Source organism: Canis lupus, chromosome 26 (genome assembly GCF_048164855.1).
Source record: "Canis lupus baileyi chromosome 26, mCanLup2.hap1, whole genome shotgun sequence".
Classification (NCBI taxonomy): domain Eukaryota; kingdom Metazoa; phylum Chordata; class Mammalia; order Carnivora; family Canidae; genus Canis; species Canis lupus.
In genome coordinates, this window is record NC_132863.1 from 7,574,216 (window position 1) to 7,598,802 (window position 24,587).

General features: G+C 40.0%; 2 protein-coding genes across 17 annotated transcripts in view; one reads left to right on the forward strand and one right to left on the reverse strand.

The window, feature by feature from the left end:
• Positions 1 to 20,723, reverse strand: part of DSTN (destrin, actin depolymerizing factor) — a 37,165-nt gene extending 16,442 nt beyond the window's left edge. Inside the window, exon 1 of one of the 2 annotated variants that reach the window (XM_072799983.1) lies at positions 20,662 to 20,723. Coding sequence is in view for 1 of the 2 variants with exons in the window: in XM_072799984.1 (XP_072656085.1) it covers positions 20,272 to 20,274 (3 nt within the window). In the remaining variant the exon portion in view is untranslated. Of the gene's footprint in view, positions 1 to 20,271; positions 20,425 to 20,661 lie in introns of those variants that run through there. The other variant, XM_072799984.1, reaches the window with a different exon arrangement.
• BFSP1 (beaded filament structural protein 1) overlaps positions 20,529 to 24,587 on the forward strand; it is a 67,351-nt gene continuing 63,292 nt past the window's right edge. For 5 of the 15 annotated variants that reach the window (XM_072799967.1, XM_072799977.1, XM_072799974.1 and 2 more), the window contains exons 1-2: positions 20,564 to 20,717; positions 21,712 to 21,814. Coding sequence is in view for 1 of the 15 variants with exons in the window: in XM_072799981.1 (XP_072656082.1) it covers positions 20,695 to 20,717 (23 nt within the window). In the remaining 14 variants the exon portion in view is untranslated. Of the gene's footprint in view, positions 20,841 to 21,035; positions 21,171 to 21,711; positions 21,815 to 24,587 lie in introns of those variants that run through there. The other 10 variants (XM_072799979.1, XM_072799975.1, XM_072799970.1 and 7 more) reach the window with 9 other exon arrangements.

The following is a 24,587-nucleotide window of genomic DNA, read 5'->3' on the forward strand; positions in this document are numbered from 1 at the left end:
CCTTGAATTCCACCCGGCCATCAATCTGTGGACTTCTGGAGTTTATTCTCTGGAGAAGGTAAACAACAGAACTTTCTAGCTTAGTTATTATATTGAAAACAGGAAAAATCGGTGACCATATGTAAATGAATGCTAAGATACTCCACCACGACTTGAAGTCGGACTGATCTATGAAATCCTCAGTCCCACTGTTTCAGAGAGCCATGCTGCCCAAAAAAACTTTCTGTGATAATGCAAATGTTCTGTATCTGCACTTTCCAATATGGTAGCCACTACCACACATGGCTGTTGAGCACATGAAATGAGGCTAACGCAACTGAGGAACTAAATTTTTATTACTTTAAATAATTTAACTTAAAATGCTATATAAAATTAACTTTTAATAGTATGTTTTAGGTAAATTTATAAGACATATTACATAGTTTTCTGTCTTAGAAAAACAGTATATTATTTAGCTTTTGGATTCGTGCCATCAGGAACCTTAGTTATTCTATACGGTGACAGGGCAAAGATCTCAATTCTCGTTAACTAATAATTATGGTCAAATATTTCTGGGGGAAAGGAAGCAATCTTGAAGGGAAATACAGATAAGACTTTTTGTTTGTTGGAATATCCTGAGTGTTGATTTGGAAGAATCAAAACAACCAAAATGAAGAACAGTCATAGAGCTTTGGACAAGAAGGCCTGACTTAAGCAAACATTTTAATTCACACAGATCACATAACAAAAAGTTTTTACTTTTTTTTTTTTTTTTTAAGATTTTATTTTTGAGTGAGAGAGAGAGAGAGTTAGTAGGGGAAGGGAGAGAAGCAGACTCCACACTGAGTGTGGAGCCTGAGCCGGGCTTGATCCCATGACCCTGAGATCATGACCTGAGCCAAAATCAAGAGTCAGACACTCAACTGACTGAGCCACAGAGGCACCAGAAGAATTTTATAATTAATGGGGAATGCATGTTTTAAATAAACTAATAAAATCAGGTATGTAATTTTTTTTCAATTTGCTGTGTTTCTCTTTCTTATACACAGAATTTGGAACATTTAATCTTAGAAGACTTTTTAGAGGAAAAAGCATAGTGAATCTATCTTACTCAAATCTTATAATATGAACTTCTCTAAACCTCAGTCTCGTCATCTGTAAAATCTGAGTTTTGATCATCCTAACTTAAGAAGACTGATAACATAAATAGATCACCTAAATATAGTGCCTGTCGATGGTACCATTCAGTGATTGAAGACTCATATTATTATGAACCAGAAAACCTGGTCAAAGCTTCTTAAACTCCTTCTAGTTACCAATGTGGCTGATTGTTAATGAAGCCTTTGGGTATGGAACTTCTATTTGAAACAGTACTTTCTATCCTGATATCCAGAACTACAAATTAAAAAACCATACTGACATTTGATGTATATCTCTTCTTTCATCCCATAACCATTGAATGGTTGCACAGCAAAGACATGCAAGAGCAAATTGCTTAACAGTCTTCTCTAACACAGTCAAGATTCAGTTACACTATCACTTAACATTCTAGGCACAACTATCACTTATACCCATAAGTCAAAATCTACAATGATGACAACTGGGGTCTACAGGGCAAGCTAATAGGCTTGTTCTAAAGTTTGTCCCTACCCTGTACACTTCAGTGTACAGCAAATCCTCAATCCCTTGACAAGTTCAAAATGTCTGGAGCTGCTGAATACAGTTACAGATTCTGCCTTGCTTAAGAGTGCAAGATAGAGCTACATTCAAGTTCATGTTCCACTAGCCAAGGGATGTGTCTATAGGGCTTCAACTATCCGAGGAGTGCCATCTGCTTGTCTCCTGAGGCAACATCACGAAAGGAAACATTGCTTTGTAATTTGCACAAAGTTAACATAAACTATCAGGGATCTAGAAAATGTTCCACATTAACTCTCTGCCTTAATACATTCATTCCCGAAAACAATTTCCAATTATAAAAGTCCTTCATTCACCTCCTAGCAAAGCACAGTGTCCTTGAGATAGCCCATGCAGACCAAATAGCATTCTATTAGCTCTATGTTAATTTTAGAGTTCCACTAAAACAATTTTATAGTTACATCTTAGTGGGAAAAGTAACCTAAACTCTATGAAACACCACCCATACCCCCACAAGAAAGAAAAAAACAAAAAACAAAAAACCTTACAGAAAGTCATCTCAACAGTGCAAGTGGATTAGACAATAATGCCCAGCTGCTAAAAATAATCCATTTCATTCAGATTGCAAGCAATCTTTTGGCAATCCTGATCAGATTTGTTAACAGATATACCCACTCCTCTCTCACCACCGCCAACTGGGAAGCAGAAGTCAGAAAGTTTGGAGGGCAGGAAAAGTGGCAACAAGTTTTATAAGCCTGATAGAGAAAATAATATTCCTCACTTCTCCCCACAAAAAAAAACCAGACAGAAAAATGGGAAGGGGGCAAGCTAGGGATAGTAAGCACACTGGCAAACAGTCCTACACTTTTACTGTTTTCTTTCAAGGTTCAAATTTTCTTCAGGACAAAATTCATGCCGGGTCAAGCCCTCTATGGACTATTTCTGCAGCCTCTTTTCCCACTTTTTCTCAACACGTTCCCCTTAATCCCAGCCACGTATAACTCTATGATTCTCTGGATACACCATGTTCTTTTCAGATGTTTTACTGTCCTCTTCAGCTAGTCAAATCCTTCAGGGTCTCAGCTCAGGCATCTCCTCCTCTGGGAAGCTATCTCTTAGTTGGTCCCTCAATTACCATCTCTAATCTAAGTTATAGGATTCTTCTATGTATTAACACAGAATGCAATTATTTCTATCATAGTACTATCTACTACTGTGATTAACTATTGTTTGTGTGATTCTCACTTAGACTGTGCTCCTTAAGTGCAAGAACTCAGTACCTTTTTCTTCAACCTCAGAACGATCATCTACTTTATCAAGTTTTGAAAAATGATTATCCCATAAAATATTTATGAAATGCACTATTGCCTTTGATATATTTTTTCTCATTCTTTTTATAGTTCAATTCTCCAATTTACAGCAAGGAAAATCATTCATTTCAAAACTTCAGTATTTTCAGGAAAAAATAAAGCAAAAAAATCTTCTAAGTAATTTTTATTGATTTCTGCTGGAATATTTTGGCCCTGATGAGATTAGCTATTATTATTGTCTTTTTCTTAAAGATGTAGAACTTTAGTCCTCTAAAATACTGTTTACATAAATGTATAATGTTCCTACTTTTTCAGACTCCTCATAACGGATTGACAAGAAAAAACTTGTAAAGATGGAAAAATTTTACAGAATTTGATTTCATAAGTAACAATTCATTACCTATCATATCAGGGAAACATGAATGTTTTCTTTTTTTTAAAGATTTTATTTATTTATTCATAGAGACAGACAGAGAGAGAGAGAGAGAGAGAGAGAGAGAGGCAGAGACACAGGCAGAGGGAGAAGCAGGCTCCATACAGGGAGCCTGACGTGGGACTCGATCCAGGGTCTCCATGATCATGCCCTGGGCTGCAGGTGGCGCTAAACCGCTGCGCCACCGGGGCTGCCCAACATGAATGTTTTCATAATGATAACAACACAGAGCTGTTTGAGCTATAAATTGACATATATTAGTTTCAAGTATACAGCATGATTCAATACTTGGTATACTGTGAAATGATCACCACAAAAAGTCTAGGTAACATCCATCACCAGTTACTTTTCTTATAAAGAACTTTAGAGATTTACTCTCTTAGCAGTTTTTTTTTTAAAGATTTTATTTATTTATTCATAGACACACACACACACACACACACACACACACAGAGAGAGAGAGAGAGAGAGAGAGAGAGAGAGAAGGGCAGAGACACAGGCAGAGGGAGAAGCAGGCTCCATGCAGGGAGCCCAACGTGGGACTCGATCCTGGGTCTCCAGGATCACACCTCGGGCTGCAGGCAGTACTAAACTGCTGCGCCATGGGGGCTGCCCTCTTAGCAGTTTTCATATAATACAGCATTATTAACTATAGCTGCCAGGCTATACATTACATCCCCATGCTTATTTATTTTGTAACTGGAAGTTTTTATCTTTTGACCACATTCAACCATTTTTGACCATCTCTGGCAATCACCAATCTGTCCTCTGTACTAGTCCATGAGGATCTTCATGAGGTAGTCTGTCAGGTCCCAGGCAGCCAGGTCCAGGCACAGGATGGTGTGAGGCAGGGCATACCCTTCATAGGTGGCCACAGTGTGGGTGACACCATCCCCAGAGACCATGACAATACGAGTGGTGCAGCCAGAAGCATACAGGGACAGCACAGCCTATTCTCTGTATCTATGAGTTAAGGGCAGGGGGGGATTTTGTTTTAGATTCCACATATAAGTGAGATTATCCAGTATTTGTCTTTCTGTCTTATTTCACATAGCATAATGCCTTCAAGGTCCCCTCATATTGTTGCAAATGACAAAATCTTTTTTACAGCCCACATGCACATGCCACATTTTCTTATCCATCATCCATCCACGGACATTTGGGTTGTTTCCATGCCTTGGCTACTGCAAGTAATGCTGCAATGAACATGGGGTACATTCATCTTTTTGAGTTTTTGTTTCCTTTGGATAAACTCAAAAGTGGAGTTACTGGATCATACGGTAGGTCCATTTTCAATTTTTTGAGGAACCTCCATATTGTTTTCAATAATAGCTGCGCCAATTTACATTCCCACCAATAGTGCACAAGGGTTCCCTTTCCTCCACATCTTCACCAACACTTGCTAGTTCTTGTCTTTTTGATAATAGCCATTCAATGCATATTTAGTCAATTCATTTACAACAATGAAGCCAAGAATATACGTTGGGGGAAAGGACAGTCTCCTCAAAAAATGGTGTTTTAAAACTGGACAGCCACATACAAAAGAATTAAACTAGACCACTGTCTTACACCATTCACAGAAATTAACTCAAAATGAATTAAAGACTTCAATGTAACACCTGAAATCATAACTAAAAGAAAAAACAGGAGGTAAGCTCCTTAATGTAGGTCTTGGTGATGATTTTTTAGTTTAATAGCAAATGGAAAGGCAACAAAAGCAAAAATAAATAAGGGGGACTACATCAAACTAAAATGCTTCTGCACAACAAAGAAAACCAGCAACAAAATAAAAAGGCAAACTACCAAATGGAAGAAAATATTGGCAAATCATATATCTGATAAGCGGTCAATATTCAAAACATATGAAGAATTTAGATAACTCAATAGCAAAAAAGCAAACAATCCAATTTAAAAATGGGCAGAGGATCTAAACAGACATTTTTCTAAAGACATACAGATGGCCAACAGATAGATGAAAGTGTTCAACATCACTAATCATCACAGAAACACAAATCAATACCACAATGAGATCACCTTAAGTCTTAGTATCTTTATCAATTCCCCCTAACACATGCAACCTCCCATCTAGTTAAAACTGTGAAGCTGCTTATTAAATATTTACTTAATCTATATAAGATCTCTACTTAGTATTGTTTTAAAAGTCACAGATATACTGTTTTTTAAAACAATGCCTGATATATGTTTCACTTAATTTCAGAATAAATGATGGAGACCTTAATGTATATAATAATCAACAGGCAGAGTATAACGTTTAAGAAATCAATATCCCATAAAAAATACACATTTCAAAAGTTGTGCAATCTACATGCCTATTAAATAGTTGTTTGATTCCACAATTGAAAATATAAGAGCACTATTTTTTTTTTTTTAAGTAAGCTCCACTCTCAGCACAGAGCCCAACATGGGGCCCAAATTCATGACCCCGAGATCAAGACCCAAGCTGAGATCAAGAGTCAGACACTCAACCGACTGAGCCACCCAGGTGCCCTAGAGCACTGGGTAATAATAAGACGTATCTATCAGTAGTTACAACAAGATGGAGAGAGTGACTGTTTCAAGCATTTATCGGTACAGGAAAAGAAAAAAGATCTCTACAGTATTCTGTCTCACCCTTCAAAGGAAATAATTAAAAAGGACTCTATTCCTCCAAAGGGGAATACTACTCACAATAAAAAGAACAAACTGCTGATGCACAAATGCTTTATGGTAAGTAAAAAGAAGCTGGACTGAAAGTGTCTGATTGAATAATTTCATTTATAGGATACTCTTGCAAAGGTGAAATTATAGGGACAAAGAACAGATCAGTGGTTAGGGGTGGGGAAAAAGGATTAACATAAGGAAACTTTCTGGAGTAAAGGAACTATTCTATATTTTGTCATGGTAGTTACACAACTGTATATTTGCAAAAATTGCAGAACTTACACTAAACATGGTAAATTTTACTTCATGTAAATTATACTGAATGGAAAAATTATACATTATTTCTAGTCTTTACTTCAACAACAACATAAAAAATATTCTACTTCCATTTGAGGAAGATCATTTCGAACACATAATAAGCTAAAGACAAAAGATTTTTCTTTGGTTTAACAATTTGGTTTCTCTCTGGATAATCAGCTAGTATGTCAACGAACCTAAGAGAATAAATGTGGTTGGTTAACCTACTTTTGTTCCCTGGTCACACTCAATTTCTAAGTCCTATCAACTCTTCTTTAAATGTATATTTCATATCTACAACTTCTCATCTACTCTTAACATCTATCACTCCCAATATTAAAAATATTGACCAATTCCAAAGCACCTCTAGATAAAGTTCATATTCATTAACAGAGCACCGAAGGCCCTTTATTATCTGAACCAACCTACTTTTCCAGCTTCGTCTTCCACCATAGGGAACTGTTTTACTCATACCTTTCAGAAAGCAATGTGGCCATTTACATTAAGAGCCTTAAAATAATCCAAATCCTTTGACAGTTTTTTTTCCCAAAGACTTTATTCATTTATTCATGAGAAACACAGAGAAAGAAGCAGAGACACAGAGGGAGAAGCAGGCTCTTCGCAGGGAGCCGAATGCAGGACTCGATCCCCAGACCTGGGATCACACCCTGAGCCAAAGGCAGACACTCAACCACTGAGCCACCTAGATGCCCCCCTTTGACACTTTAACTCAGTAAGCCCACTTCAAGAAATTTATTCTGGGGGAATAATATGCATAATATCAAAAGCCAAATAAACAAAAATAGGAGAATTACAAAGAAAGGTACAGTAAACCTTCAAGATAGTTGATATAGCTATCAAAATCATGCTTATGGAAAGTTTATAAAGACATGGAAGAAACATTACTTGAGGTGAAAAAAGAAAGTAAATATAAAGTTTTATGCACAGTGTTTCTCAACTATGTAAAACAGTATAGAGAAAAGGAAAGGAATTTTATCTCCATCAGTGGAAATATAGGTGAATTTTATCTTCTCTTTAGTCTTCTGTATTTTCCACGTTTTCTATGAACATATTTTTAAAGTTAGAAATATATATACACATACACAAACTTTTTGACTCAGTGACTGCATAACTAGAACTGTATTTTGAAAAATAATGCAAATGAAAAGATTTATGCGCAAAAATGACAGTATTCTCTCTCCTTTTCTCTGCTATCGTGGTATGTGTGGTTGACTATTCCAAGCAATGTCTTCACACAAGACTTTCAGGATCAAGCAATTCATGGCCAAGAAACAAAAGCAGAATCGTCCCATTCCCCAGCAGATTCAGATGAAAACTGGTAATGAAATCAGGTACAACTCCAAGAGGAGGCACTGGAGAAGAACCAAGCTGGGTCTGTAAAGGACACTCACATGAGATGGCACACATATTTGTAATGCATGAAAATCACATGCTCATATCCTATCACTCTGTAAACATCACTACTAACCTGAGTAGGCTTTTTTTTTTTTTTTTTTAAAGATCTTATTTGAGAGAGAATGTGAGAGAGTGCACGCGTGCACAAGTTGGGAGAGGGAGAAAGAGATTCCCCTCCAGGCAGGGAGCTTGATACAAGGCTTGATCCCAGGACTCTGGGATCATGACCTGAGCCAAAGGCAGATACTTAACCTATTGAGTCACCCAGGTGCCCAACAATGGGCATGTTTTATGGGGGAAATGATTTTTCTCTGTTATTATGCTTCTGCACTGGTAGGTTGGTTCAGCAATAGGTGACACTTTTTGTTTGAGGAAGGAAAAAAAGGCATTAGTTACAATCATGGATTTAAATTAAATAGGGAGATGATTTAATGCCATCACTGTGCATGGATGATACCATTAAAAACATAGTTTTTATATATTTAATATGCCAGAAAACTTACCCATTTAAAAGTATAAATTCAGTGGGTTTTAGTATATTCACAAAATTGTACATCCACCACAATCTAATCTGGAACATTTTGAACATCCCAAAAAGAAACTGTGTACTGAGTGATCGCTCTTCTTTCCCACTCTCACCCACCTCAGACCTATCCAACCATTATTTTATTTCCTGTCTCTTGAAATCGACCCTGGATATTGTATATAAATGGAATTCTACAATATGAGTCTTTTTCTGACTGGTTTCTTTTACTCGGCATGTTTTCGAGGTTCATCCATGTTGTAGCATGAATTGGTACTTCATTTCTTTCTATTGACAAATAATATTCTATTGTACGGATATACTACATTTTATCTATCTGACCATCAGCTGATGGAAATCTGGGTTGTGTACACTTGAGGTCTACTATGGATAATGCTATTATGTACATTCATGTACAAATTTTTATGTAGATAGGCCTTTTTATTGCACTTGGTATATAACTTAAGAGTGAAAGCGCTGGGTGAATGGCAATTCCCAAGTTTAACTTCTTAAGGAACTGCTAAAACATTTTCCAAAAGTGGCTATACCATTTTACATTCCCACCAACAACATATAGGGGTTTTTCCTTTTCCACAGCCTTGCCGACATTATTATTGTCTTTTTTTATTATAGCCATCCTAGTAGGTATATAGCAGTACCTCACTGTGGTTTTGATTTGCATTTCCCCAATGGCTAATGATTTTGAGCATATTTTCATGTGCTTATTAACTATTTGTATATCTTCCTTAAGGAAATGTCTACTGAAAGCCTTTGTCCATGATTGAATTGCGTTTTTACTGCTGAGTCGCAATAGTCCTTAATATATTCTGGATACAAGTTCCTTGTTAGACATGATTTGCAAATATTTTCTCCCATTCTATGGGTTGTCTTCTCACTTCCTTAATGGTGTTCTTTGATGTAAAAAAGTCTGTAATTCTAATAGAGTCCAAATGATCTATTTTTGTCACTTGTGCCTTTGCCTACAAATGCTAAAAAATTTGTCCAAACCACTCCTCCAAAAAATCTCCCTAACCCAAACTCACAAAGATTTATGCCTATGTTTTCTTTTTAGGAGTTATACAGCTTTAGCTTTTACATTTAGGTCTAGGAGCCATTTTGGGTTACATTTTGTATATAGTGTGAAACAGAGATCCAAATCCATCCTCTTACATGTGGATATCCAATTGTGCAAGCACCACTTGTTGAAGACACTATCCCCCCCCCCCCCCCCCACTGAATTAGCCTGGCATCCCTATCACATTGGGATATGAGAAAAAAAGGATATAAAATTGTTACAGATGAACTCAACTGTGTAAGAAAAATCTACACTAGTAGTCTCTGGATATTCACTTTCTCCCTCACTTCTATTATAAACTCATTACAGTCTGCAGTCATCTTATTCATTTGTTTACTTAGTTTTTACCTATCTCCCCCATTAGAATGTATAAGGACAGGGACTTTGTCTTGTATACTGTTGAATCTCCAAAGCCTACCACAGTGCCTCATTCCTAGGAGGCACCAAATAATTATTTACTGAAAGAATAAGCATATATTTAATGCGATCTAGAAGAGAATGCGCTGAAGGTTAATACTTTGGTTGAAACTTCCATTACAACTAAATTTTTCTTAATGTTCTACAATGTACATACCTTATTATTATAATCAGATACAAAATTAAGGTATTTTAAAAATGTATGATACCTTTGGATCAATATGTTATTCCTCAAAGTTCTAAGAACCTCAGTTTTTGCCAAATAATTGCATTTTCACTTTAACTACCTGATACCTCAGGTCTAAATCTTAAGAGTTATCCTTGATATCTTTCTCTTGTGTCACACACCCAAATTATCAGTAAGTCCTGTCAGGTCTACCTCCAAAATATATATTCAACCTAATCACTCCTCATTATCCCACTTCTAACAATCCTAATCCAAGCTACCACCATCAACTGGATGAATAACAGCAATAGTCTCAACTCAGGTTTTGTCCCCACCTGCCCATCTCCACAGGAATAAATCATATCTCATTCTACTACTTAACACCTTAACTCTGTCCCACCATCACATACCCAATAGCTTCTTAGTGCAATCAAAATAAAATTCAAATTCCTCACCTTGGCCTATAGACTCTTCCTGTTCCAGCTCTTGCCTACAATCCATTTCCTGCTTTTCTATCCCTCCCTTTACTGAATTCCAGCTACACAAGCCTTTTTTGTCCCCAGCACGTCAAGCTCATTCTCTTCTCAAGGCCTTTCTACAAGCTCAATGGCCTTCTCTAACAATCTGACTAAAAGAAGCCAACTCTTCTGGTACTCCCTATTGATTACACTATTTCCTGCATACCTCTTAACAATTCTGACACCATCTTGCCATTTTCTTTGTTTTCTCTCTCTCTCTCTCTCTCTCTCTCTCTCTCTCTACCATATTAGGATGGAAGGAAGGAAAGGACTTTTTTAGAACTATATCCCTAAAACCTGGATCAGTTCTTGGCATATAATAATTTCTCACCTATTTATTGAAAAAAAATTGAGTGCTATTCTAAACCTTGAGAGCAATGAAGAAATGTTTGATTCTACATTAATTTCTCCAGGAACAATACTAAGTGGAAAACAAGATATTTTTACATTAAGAATTAAATCACCTGAGACATCACCTCATACCAGTCAGAATGACTAATATCAAAAAGACAAGGAATAACAAGTGTTGGTGAGGATGTGGAGAAAAAGGAACACTCATGCACTGTTGGTGGGAATGTAAATTGGTGCAGCCACTATGGAAAACAGTATGGAGATTCCTCAAAAAAGTAAATATACAACCCAGTAATTCCACTTCTGGGTATTTACTAGAAGGAAACAAAAATACTAATTCAAAAAGATACATACATTTCTATGCTTATTGCAACATTATAATAGCCAAGATATGGAAACTACCTAAGTATCCACTGATGGATAGATGGATAAAAAAGATATGGTATATACGGAAATATTACTCCACCATGGAAAAGAATGAAATCTTGCTATTCCTGACAACATAGATGGTCCTAGTGGGTATTATCCTAAGTGAAATAAGTCAGACAGGAAAAGACAAATACCATAGGATTTCACTTACATGTGGAATCTAAAAAAAACAAAAACAAAAAAACAAACAACAGAAATTGAGTCATAAATACAGAAAACAAACTGATGGCTGCCAGAGGGGAAAGGAGAGGAGATGGGTGAAATAGGTGAAGGTGATTAAGAGGCACAAGCTTCCAATTATAAAATATGTAAGGACAGATATGTAGAGCACAGCATAGGGAATACAGTCAATAATGTATGATGACAGATAGTAACCACTTATAGTGAGCATTTCATAATGTACATAATTGCCAAACCTTTCATTATACGCCTTATATATCTCAAAACCAATAACATAATATTGTATGTCAGCTATACTACAATTTTTTAAGTCACCTGAAAAATAAAATTTAAAAGTCAATTGTAAAAAGAAGTTGATCATATATAATCCAAATAAAATAACATTAGTTTAAAGAAATAATAAAACAACTGGAAATACGTTCTAATGCACTCCTTCCACCCTTTTCATTTTATCTACAATTGCTAAAGCATGTGATAGTGTTACCAGAATATAAAGAAAAAAGACTGTTAATCTAATTAGGATCTAAAGTTGTTTAATGTCATTTCATCCAATACTGATAAGCACTTTACTATATAGGAAGCATTGCTTTTAAACTACTTGCATGCATCACCCAAACTGTCATGACAGTAGGTACACCCATTTGGAGGAATGATGAAACTGAGGCACAGAATAATCAGTAACTTATCTAAGGCCATAGTTAATAGGTGGCAGAGCCAAAATTCAAAAACCCTAGGCAGCCCCACTCTGAGCCCATGCCCTTAACCACTTCTCAGTATAGTTTAACAGAAATGATAACAGTATCTACCTCATCGGGTTGCTATGAGGATTGAAAGAGAGAAGGTATAACACAATGCCTGACACATAATAAATACTTGGAAGTTCTCTAAGGCATTAATTCTTACTCCTTCCTTCATTTGTTAGGCTTTCAAGTGCTTTTCCATGGTTCAGGATGTCTCAATGAGCACCAAATACCATTCAGTTTTCATTTTTTTAGTGGGGAGGGCAATAGGGAGAGAAAAAATCTTAAGAAAAGTCCACACCCAACACGGAGCCCAACCCGGGACTTGATCTGATGACCCATGATATGATAGCCTGAGCCAAAATCAAGAGTAGGATGTTTAATCAACAGAGCCACCCAGGTGCCCCCATTCAGTTTCATTCTTAAGGGAAGAAGGGCACTGGCATTTACTGAGAGGTTTGTCTGTATGCCAGAATTATTTTAAAGGTATTACTCTAATAATATTTGTCTTATCTCAAAGGATTTTCACTGTAATACTCAAATCAAATTGTAATGCAGTATACAAAGGGGAGGTATATTCAATTAGTTTAGTACTTAAAACTTCAATTTCCATTGTATTAAAAAGTATGTGGGAATAGAAAGTATAAAAATTAAAGAAATTCATATCCATGGGAACCTGTCCCTGTTATAATTACAAATGCCGGGGATCCCTGGGTGGCTCAGCGGTTTGGCGCCTGCCTTTGGCCCAGGGCACGATCCTGAAGTCCCGGGATCGAGTCCCGCGTCGGGCTCCTAGCATGGAGCCTGCTTCTCCCTCCTCCTGTGTCTCTGCCTCTCTCTCTCTCTATGTCTATCATAAATAAATAAATAAATCTTTAAAAAATAATAATAATAATAATTACAAATGCCCTCTCAATCACCCATTCATGCTCTTTCAGGAACATTTGTTGTGGGCCTACCATGAGAGAGGCATCTTGCTACTGAACTACATAAACCCTGTCTTAAGGAGATCAATAGCTTAGTTCTACAAGGTATCTTAATAAGTACCATAAAAGGAATTCATGTGCTATCTTAGTACTCCTTCGTTGACTCATGCAGAAATGCAGAGGACTAACACAGTGTTGGTACCCATGTTAACTTCCCTTTACAAATTAAATAGGCTAATCCACAAAGTGTGAGGCTGGTTCATTAAAGTTGCTGCTAACTACATGTGGTTTAGTGAGTTCATTAAATGTGACTGAGGAACTGTATGTTTAAATTATATTTTAATTAACTGAAATCTTATTTTTTAAAAAAAGATTTTATTTATTTAGTCATTAGAGACACAGAGAGAGAGGCAGAGACACAGGCAGAGAGAGAAACAGGCTCCATGCAGGAAGCCTGATGTAGGACTCGATCCTGAAACCGCAGGATCATGCCCTGGGCTGAAGGCAGGTGCCAAACCACTGAGCCACCCTGGGATCCCAATTAAGTGAAATTTTAAGTTGATTATCAATTCCATTACTAGAAAACTTGTAAGCATGCTCTGAGCAACTCAGGCATGTGAATCTACTTTTCAAGTGTAAAATATATATCTAGATACCTATCAAATATTTCCAATGAAAATTGAGCATTTGAATTGAGATGTGCTGTAATTGTAAAATATATACTAGATTTCAAATAATTTATATGAAAAAATGTGAAATGTCTAAATTTTATATTGATTAAATGTGGATATATATTGGGTTACATAAATTTCACCTTTTTTGGTACTTTTTTAGTGGGGCTATTAGAAGATTTATAAGTACACATGTAACTTGCCTTTTATGTCTTTTTAACTTGCATTTTATTTCTATTCAATAACAATGGTTTCAAGATTACTTACAACATTTTTGTAAAATTTTTTAAAAATTTGAGTGATCCCTGGATGGCTCGGTGGTTTAGCGCCTGTCTTCGGCCCAGGGCGTGATCCTGGGGTCCTGGGATCGAGTCCCACATCAGGCTCGCTGCATGGAGCCTGCTTCTCCATCTGCCTGTGTCTCTGCCCCTCTCTCTCTCTCTCTCTCTCTCTCTCTCTCCCCCTGTCATAAAATCTTTAAATAAATAAATAAAATTTGAGAGAAAGAGAGCACAAGCGGGAGGGGGCAAAGGAGGGGGGAGAGGGAGAGACAGAGAATCTCAAGCAGACTCCACTCTGTGGAGCCCAATATGGAGCTTGATCCAGAACCCTGAGATCATGACCTGAGCGGAAATCAAGAGTCAGCTGCTTAACTGACTGCACCACTCAGGCACCCACTTACAACATTCTTAAAACAAGGTTTCAATGGTTTGAGAAATCCTCAGAGCTCTAGAGCTTCAAAAAAACTGATGTAACAGATTCTTTCCTAGCAAACTGAAGGAGTCTTACCTGTATTTGCCTGCACTTTAGTTTTAGCTCTATCAGTACACAAAAATTCCACCACCATAAAAATGTACCACATGAAACCATTTTACAATAAACGCCAATTTGTTACAGGTGGATGATTTTTTTTTCTGAAAACATGCTAATACAAGAATACGGGTAGGAAACTCATCTTTCTTTTCTGTAATAAGGCAAACAGGAGTAATAACCTATAAAGTAACATAAAAATATGGAAAAGAGTACATAGTCTTTCTTTGATGTAATCCAAAAGAACACATGACAAATTAATTTCAAATGTAGGGTTCCTGCTATCTTATACACTGAGTTTGTCTTTGAAGTGCTCATCCTATGCCCAGTTACAACAGAACAAGAATTCTCTGACACTCCTCTCTCATGCTAAGACCAAAATCTCAGCTTTTTCTCTGCCTTTTCATACTTTCAACTACATATTAAAAGCTGAGTTTTAATCACATTTTTATTTAAGTCAACTGTTTTTTAAAGATTTACACAAAAAACTGATTCTTCAATTTTAACATACCAAAGCAAATCAAGAAATAGGGTAAAACACATAAGCATTACGATGCCAACTACCAGAAGAGTTTTTAAAGAGTTAAGAATCACTCTAGACTAAAAACTACTCAATGCCATGGAGGATCTTTATACAGAAGACCCCAAGATGAATTAAGTAACTCGTTTGTCAAAGTATTACTGAAATGAACCAATCTGATGTTTATTTTGCTATACTTCTCCAAAGGTAAAAATTTCAAGAAAAATAAACAGCAACACAACAATGCCAAGGGACAACTCCCTTCCAACATCAAGACAAGGAGGCAGAGAAAGATAAAAAACTGTGATTAAAATATTTCTGAAGTGTTAAGTGTAAATCTTTTGAGTGTGTCTTTCATGGACAACGTAGAGAGGGATATACTACAAGGGAAGGAAGCTCAAATTTGTGAATAACAATCTTCTACTCCTTTAGCAGGCTTTGTGGTTTTGGTATGTAAATTGCAAGCAATACAATAAAGAGACTATGCCTCGTTACTTTTCGCTCTGTAGATAAAAGCACCTTATATGTGTTAAATCCACAGTTTTTCAAGTTTTGAGACTTTTTTCTAATTTCAAATATGGTGTTCATGGCAAAGAACTTAGTTATTACTGAAATAAAGTTACATTAACATAAAAATGAAAATGTCTGGAGTCTTCCTGGATAGTAAGTTAAACATCAGCTCGATTTAAACCAATTCTACTGATGAAAAATGGTCATAATTATTTGTTTTGTTTCTTTTTTAGTAGACTTTCTCTTTTTAGGGACATTTTAATTTTAAGTTCACACACAAATTGAGTGGAAAGCACTGAGATTTTTCCATATATTCCCCAGTGCTTGTTTGTTTTTAACATCTGGCTGGATGAATTACCCAAGAAAAAGAAAGAGATAAGTAGAGGACGTTAATCTCCATGGCCTCTCTCAAAGATGGAACTCTATCCTGGATCATTCTGCATTCCACCACTACCAGGGCCTGACAATGTCAAGTGGCTAGAATGAAGGGTATTTAACTTCTCTTACTTAGCAGCTTAAGAGGCATGCAAAAAATGTAGGTTCTAGAGAAAGATATCAGCCCTCAGTATGCAGTTCTGACATTGACAATCACATTCTTAAAGATTTTAACACTGGATTTACTTTATGACTCCACAAATAAGCCTAGATGAAGACATGATGAGTACATAATGTCAGGTTCACCAGATGGACATGCATGTAAAAATACAGGCTGCGATAAACATAAAAAGATACTTTAGTACTAATGAAGAGAAATACAAATTAAAAGAGTAAGAAGTTATTTTCACACCCATCAGATTGGCAAAGGTTTTAAGATTCATAATACCAAGTGGTGAAAAGAAATGGAGAAACAGGCTGATAAATGTAGCTGATGGGATGCAAACTAGAACTACTTAGAGTAAAAAATATAAACACACACCCTCCAATCCAGGGCTTCCACTTTTGGGTCTATACCAAGAACACACTCACTGGGGCAACATAAGTAACATAAAATATGGAAACTGTCAACTGCAAAACTGTTTACATAGACAAAAGAAAGATAAAACGATGAAAAACTGGGGAAATGTTCATCAATAGGGGAATGGATAAACTTACATAGTTACAATATGGAAACTATTTAGCGGTTAATATAAAGAACCATAGCTACAGTTAAAACCAAAAATCATCTCCCTCCCCAAAAAACTCACCAAGTTGCAAAAGGATACCTAAAGCATATAACATTTATACGAAATTTAGAACACATCAAAACAGTATATATTATTTCGGCTGCAAACATACATAGCTAAAGATCTGGAAATATCAATGAGAACGAAATACTTTAATTTCAGTTGATTATGTTAAAGTTCACCTGAGCCTTGCGCACCTGGAAATCAGTGATGTTTAAGAAATCCACTTCCATCATTTTGCGTTTTGGGAAACTGGTAAGAAAAAGATCCTGCTCTTGTTTATTGTGATAAGACCTGTGTGGTTCCTCACGACTCCCTGTTTTACTTGCCCCAGGTCCTTGTCTTTTTTTTTTTTTTTTTTTGAGACATTCCTTATTAACTAATGTTCTCCCAATTGCAATAGCCTTAAAAAAGTAATCTCCTTAATTGACCAGTACATTACGTCTTTGACACAGGAATTGTTATCTCTGGGGCAGGAAGAGAATGGGATGCAGAAGAAGATGCAGATTTAGCTGTAATGGTAACATAGAAACCTGAAATACAGCAAAAAATTATTTTCATTTTTCATACAAAAAGACTTGTTATTTCTGCGTACTCTGCTTAACATGCTTCAAAATTAATTTGTAAATTATGTTAAAACTTGATGTGGAGTCAAAAAAGGTCACAAGTCAATCAATCCCTTACAGTCTGTTTTTCATGTTAAATAGGCACATGAACACATGCCCAACCTATTCCACTACATTACTGTAAGTAAAGGTATTTTTCCTAATCATAGTGGTAGAATGCATTTGTAATTCATCCTGAGCCAATTAGCTCAGTTTGTTACAGCAGAGTTCTGACTGGGGCAAGGCTGAATTATCATACAGACTTTTACTATTTCAAGGTCAACATTATACTCCTACTCCCGGAGAGCCATAGAGAGTATGCTATAAACGTCATATGCCATTGGTTACAAGAGGCACTAGGCAAGTCTATGTGTAATGTCTTGATCCTTACCCAACAAAAGAACTACTGAGCAGATAAACCTAGGAACTTAATGGTAGACTAGTAAATAATCTTTTTAGGAGGACACTGGCATGTTCAGCGCGCGTGTGTGCACATGCGCGCACACACACACTCCAAAGTTTTGTCTGGAGTGGGTAGATGTGGTTCCTGTGTAGGCAGGCTTTTTTTTTTTTTTTTTTTTGGCACGGTAAAGTGAGATTCTGAAAACATGAAATCTCATCTGAAAGTGCCCAAAAGTGATCTTTTGAGTTGGTTTCAAATTGCTTTTATTCCCAAGTGCTTCCAGAAAGCTTGGTGAGTACCAGAAGTGATTTTGTTAATGCAGAACAAACCTATCAGCAGCTAAAAAGAATTCCACCCCCCCACCCCCCCACCCTTCAGAGAAAACTCAAGTAGGGGTTGGGGAAGGGCAGAGGGAGAGGAAGAGAATCTTAAATAAGCTCACGCCCAGCTTTGAGCCCAACTGAGGACTGGATCTCACAACCCTGAGATGATCTGCGCTGAAATCAAGACGTGGATGCTTAAACGACTGGTCAACCCCTAAAATTTAGCCGTAACAACAACAACAACAACAAAAAACTTTAGAAACTTGGAACCTCAGTTTCAAATATAGAGGTAGAGTGCTAAAATCTAGAATAAAAGATAAAAGAACTTTCAATCTTCATAATACCCTCTACTGGCCGACACTGAAAGGAGATGTTCTGTGCTCCTAAGGCTAACAAAAGTAACCTTTACAAATGGTCCGTCTGTATTCTGAACTCTATTTGCAAGCATCGAAACAACAGGAGCTGGTAAGGTCTTCTTGATCTGCCTAACGCCAGTAAGTTTGAGATGTATCTGAAACCCACTTATGTTTGTTTGTTTGTTTAAGATTTTATTTATTTATTCATGGGACACACAGAGAGAAAGGCAGAGACACAGGCAGAGGGAGAAGCAGGCTCCCAGTAGGGAACCCAACGTGGGACTCAATCCCAGGAAGGGGGGGTGGGGGGGATCACCACCTGAGCCGCAGGCAGATGCTCAACCACCGAGCCACCAGGTGCCCCCTAAAACCCACTCATCTTGATTTTAGTTCTCTTCCTCTTGCAAAAACCAGTAAATAAAACAGACCCTTTCTTCATTTTATTTGCGTGCACAGAAATGTGAAAGTTAAGCTTCAACTAAAATTTAAGGATTTAACTAAAGTTACAATGCCCGGTCTTGTTTTCAAATAGAAGATAAAGTCTGTATTATAAAAACTCAAAAAAAAAAAAAAGTCAAATCAAAAGAACCTAAAGCAGGCTCCAGCCCACTTCAAAGCAGTTTCATTAGAGTGGATGGTCTTAAATTTATGAGACCCTTAGATTAAATCAAAACCCTTAGATTAACTCTTTCAATATAAAGTAGCATATACATGTATAATCTTACAGAGGTCTAAAAAACTCTTAAGACGCTGCTCCTCTTTGTAGCTTACAGAATCAAACCAAAGAAGAACAGAAAACTCAACACTATTAAATTCCTACTACATCTCCTTAGTCAAGAAACTACTGGTTAATCTCTTTTTCTTCCTTGCACTACCTAAGAAAACCAAAATTGCCATTCAGCGAAAACATTCCGTATGCCAGTAAACTGGTACCAACTGCTTCCAGGCAGACGGATGCAATACCAGTGTAATATTTCTAGCAAAGTCTGGTAAGCCTTTGCCTGCAGATCATTGACCAAAAATGGTAACAGCGAGTGCAGACTAAAGAAAACGACAAAATGTTCTACTTGATGGTGCGGTTAAGAATACTGTTTTAGACAGACAGTTTAGAGTGGAAAATAAATGAATTAAGCCAAGCGTCCATCCCCTATAATATAAGAGCATATTCACTTTTTAGTGACTAGGATAATCCAAGGCGCTTTCAAAAGGCTGTTCCGTTCGCTTTTACTAGCATCCCAGCCTCATGCCCACGGCTCGCACCCGAAGTTCCGGCAGAGCCGAACTGTTCACTTCGGTAAAAGAAAATGTCTGAGCTACGTGGAGAGATCGGGCCGGGAAGGGTTAAGAGAGCCGCCGCGCAGCCTGCCGAGCCCACGGGAGCGCCGCTGGAAGCCGACGGACCAAGCGGCTGGAGGCCACCGCTTCTCAACCCCGCGGGTCGTGCTCGCGGCGATCACCCCGCCCTCTAGGGCTGTTCAGTCAAGGCCTGCGGGCCCGCCCGGAGATGGGCCGAAGCTCGCACGAGCCCCTGACCGCCCCGCGCCCACCAGGCCCAGGCCCGCGCCGCATCCCGACGCCCCCGCCGCGGGCCGGCCGACTCCGGGGGCGTCCCGGGGGGGGGGGGGGCGGTGCGCGGTCCCGGCAGGTCGTCCCCAGGCCCGGGCGGGAGGAGCCGCGGGCGCGAGGCTCCCGCCGGCCGCCTCGCAGCGCAGGCGAGCGACGCAGCGGCCCGGAGCCGCCCGAGCGGCGAAGCCCAGACGCCCTCCGGCGCCCGGGGGCTGCAGCCGGGCTCGGTCCCCCGCGCCCCAGCCCCGGCCGCCGCGCCCGCGCCTCAGGCTCCCCCCCACTCACCATCTTCGCCGCGGCGGTCGGTCGCAGGGACGCGGAAGGGAGCCGGCCGGCGCCGAGTTTGCAGAGCGACCTCCGCACCGCAGAGCCAGCGACAGACCCAGCGAGCAGGCGACGCGCGGCGCGAGCCTGCCGGGGGGCGGGGCGGGGCGGGGCGGGCGGGGGCGCGGGCGGGGCGGGGGCGGGGGCGGGGGCGCGGGCGGGGACGGGCGGGGGCGCGGGCGGGGGCGGGGGCGGGGGCGCGCCTCGAGCCCCGAGCCCCAGCGCGGCTGCGCACGTCACGCGCTGCCCGCCGTTGCCACGCAACCGGCCGTCCGGGCAGCGCCCCGCCTGGAGAGCGGGCGGAGGGCTCTGCCTCGTGTCCGGGGACGGGGGACCGCGCGCCCCTCTCACCGGCTCGGGCCTGTGGGGTGGGGCCTCCCTCAAATGCTCGGGACGAGGCGGCGGAGGTAGGGATGGCGCCTGCCGGCGAGGACGGGGCACCCTCATCCCCCGGGGGGCGGAGTCGCGCTGCGCCCCGCCCACTGCGCCGCCGCGGCCGCTGCCCTAAATGGAAGTAGCCACCTGGCCAGGTGTGCGCCGCGCTGGGGCGGGGCCTGGGAGGACGCGGGAGGAGGGGGCGGGGGGCGACGGGGACGGCGCTGGAGGACGCGGGAAGACGAGGGGGGCCGCTTCCCCGGGCGGGAGGCCGAGGGAGGACCCGGGGGAGCCCAGGCGCGGGCCGCAGCGCCGGGAGCACATCCCGCATTTTTTACCTACTTTGGTGCGATTCCCGCCATCCTCCCCTGATTGGCCCAGCCCGGCACGGCGGGCCCTCGCGTGAGGGAAAAATCTGCACATTTTCCCTTCTTCCCCAGGCGACTGTGGCCATTCAGAGTACTCTGAGTCACCGCTAATTTCAGGTCTGGAAAAAACAAGGAGTGATTTATTTATCTTTGGGAACAGCCCGGGGAAGGAGGCCCGGCGGTCCGCAGGGGTGTGGCCGGGAACCGGTGGCGTTTTCCTGGGACGACGGCGCCAGCCCCGCCGCTCCGTTTTGGGGGCTTTTAATTTAGGGTTGAATTTTGTTTTTAATAGACGGTTCCATCAGAAGCACAGTTTTGAGAGGGCCAAAAGGAATCCCAGTGTTTTTCCTGAGGCCGTTTTTGTGGGCAGCGAAGGGAACAAAGAATTTACAACTGGGATGATTACTTAGTTTAAGTTTTACTTAATTTAGGCTACCGAGAACATCACGGCCTCTACCAAAATTATTTTATTTCTCCAAATGTGAGGCTTTGGGACAAGACGGTTTTGTGTGTGTTTTTATCCTTTTTTTTTTTTTTTTTTTTTTTCTGGGCACTGTATGAAATCTAGACTATTGTGTGGCTTTTGTTCTGCCCATTCAACATAGAAACTTATTTCTCATTACCCTCCTCCTTTTTTTCTTTTTTAATTCTTTTCTAGAAAGGAAGTACGTTTGTGGCAATTCTAAGCCTTTACCACCTGCTATGAGATTTTTGCAGACTAGAGCAGTGCTCTCAAGCTCTCAAGATTGAAAAAGAACTTGGTAAAGATTTGAGTGTCCTGGCCCCAGAGTTTCTGACAGTATATCTGAGTTAAGGCGCAATAATTTGCATTTCTAATAATTTCCAGATAATGCTAATAAAGCTGTTGGGCATCGCACTTTGAGAAGAAAGAACCCATCTGTATCCAACTGCAGCTGGAACTCTTTGTTTCTCTCCAAGGGACTCAGTGGCCCCTCCACTTCTAAAGTCCTCAAAGATTTCCCTTCTAGCGCAAAGTTGGAGCCTGCTCATTAAAGGATAAAAATCTGCCCGCTTTCACCTCTCCCCTGCATTTCATCCTTCACCCTACCACCATGTTATATCCTGATATAAGAATCTGATCTTGTCACTTTTCCTGCTTAAAATTTTCTAAGGCTTCCTAATAAGCAGGCCATTCTGGCCCTTCTGCCTCTGGCCTCAGACCTCTTCTGCTCCGTCTCCCTCATCTCCCAAAGTGCTCAGTCTTCTTTCAGACTAAACTTCTCATTCCAGAACCTTTATTACTCTTTCTAGCTCCCATAATTACAGACCTGTTAGTGTTTCAGCCAGGAACGTTCCTATTACCCCTCCATTCTGAAGACCGCTGACCACTTCTCAAGGGATCATTAGTGGTTTCGTCTATAATCCTACAGTTCATTGCTTCTCAAATCCTGATGAGCACCCAGATCACCTGAGGATCTTGTTAAAATGCAAATTCAGGGGCTTTAGAGACTTGGTCTGGTTCTCAACCCATACTTTGAGTAGTGAGGTATTAGATTTTCCCTAATATTAATGTAGCTCTGTAATTGTTTATATAACAGTTGCCACCACAGCCAGTTTAGACTGAGAGTTCTTCAAGGACAGGGGCTGTTTAGGATGTACCTTAAATGGATTTTCATAGTCCGTGATGTATAATAGGTGTTTAATACATGTTCAGTAAGTGAACCAATATCTAAAATGTTTTACAATATAGAAGGCAAACTTCTATATCACTTCACCGTAACCTACAATGAGCCTCCATTTTTAAGAGGCCAATAGACTTTAACCTCTGCCTTTACACATAACTTTTCTAGATCTTTCTATCCTTCCTCATGCCACAGAGGGAAAGGTTTTACCAAAAGGTCTCCTAAATATGAGATGGATCTATTCCATGTCAAAGTTAGAACATTAAAAAAAAAAAAAAAAATCAAACATTTTTCACATTTGGTATGAACATATAGGCACTTTCATTTAAAACCAATAATATGAGGGGTTCCTGGGTGGCTCAGTCAGTTGGGTGACCAGCCCTTGGTTTCAGCTAGGTCCTGATCTCAGAGTCATGAGATGGAATCCTGCAATCGGCTCTGCACTCAGCAGGGTATCTGGTTGAGATTCTCGTGCTCTCTCTTCCAAAGAAATCTTTTTAAAAAGAAGGAAAAAACCAACAATATGAGTGGCAAGGAAGAGTCAATCATATTAATGAGTTTGAAGAGAGATGTATGTTAATAACCTGGAAAAAACACACCCCGCTCCCCAGCCCCAAGAGGACATGACCCTGTCAGTAAACAGTATAGGAAAACTATTTGTAATTTCTCACCTGCCTTCCTGTAAATTCACCTGTTCCCTCTCCACTTGAGCACCCTTATGGTCTCATCTCATAGTCCCAGTTCAGTCCTCTGAGGAGTCACTAATTGTGTGTTCCTCTATAGGTAATATTGTTTTTATCCTCTTCTTTCAGAATTAAAAAAAAAATCCTTGATTTTCTGTAAATCTGCAAATGATATACCTAGGTGCTGTGTTTTGTTTTGTGTTGTGTTCATCCTGCTTGGTGTGCCCTTGACTTTTCTGGGTCTGTGGTTTGGTTTGATGTATGACAATAATAATGTGGTGAAAGTCTCACTCCTTTCTCTCTTCTAGTAATCCCATCTTGTGTATCTTATAGCTTTTGTAGTGGTCCTACATTCCTTGGATATTCTGTTCTGGGGTTTGTTTGTTTGTTTCAGTCTTTGTTGTCTTTGCTTTTTGGTTTTGAGGATTCTGTGGATGTATCTTCCAGCTCAGAAATTCTTTTCTCCTCTGTGCCCTGTCTACTAATAAGCCCAACAAAGGCATTCTTGATTTCTGTGGGTCTTGTTTGTTTTGCCTTTTGGTATGCTTTCCAGTTTTTTCTTGGTAGCTGGACATCATGCACTGGATGAAAGGAACAGCAGTAAGTAGTCCTTTAGTGATGTGGTGAGGTGGAGAAGGGGGAGGCATTCTACAGTGCTATGATTTGGTCTCATTTTTACTGAGCCTTTGCCCCTGGACTGTGAACTTCACAAGTGTATCTAAGAAACAGCCCCCACCCCCCACCCCATCCTCTTCACACCAAACCCTGCCCTTCAGTGGGACAGGATAGTTAGAGTGGGCTCCAGATGAGTGTCTTCTTTCCCCAATCACTTAGGTTTTGGTAACTAGTTTCTCCTCAGGGCGGACCTTGTTAGTACACCCGGCTCTGTGTATTCAACATGGTTCCTTCCTCCTCCCCTCCCCATTCTGGAATTCTGAAAGCAAGAGGGGGTTTTTATTTGACATTTACTGTGGGAAGCTGGTCAGGCTTCAGGAGGTAAAACAGACGTGCGGCGTGGGATGGGGGGTGGGGGCGGCCCTATGACTGACTCTCCCCAGCTTCCTAACTCCAGACTTGTCCACATTGAGCCTCCAGCAATTTGTCAGTTACAATTCAACTTTTCCTACCAGGGCTGGTGGTTTCTACTTGTGAGTCTCTGCTCTGGTAAGCCACAATTCCCTGTATTGGCCTGTCTTGTCAACAGTTGG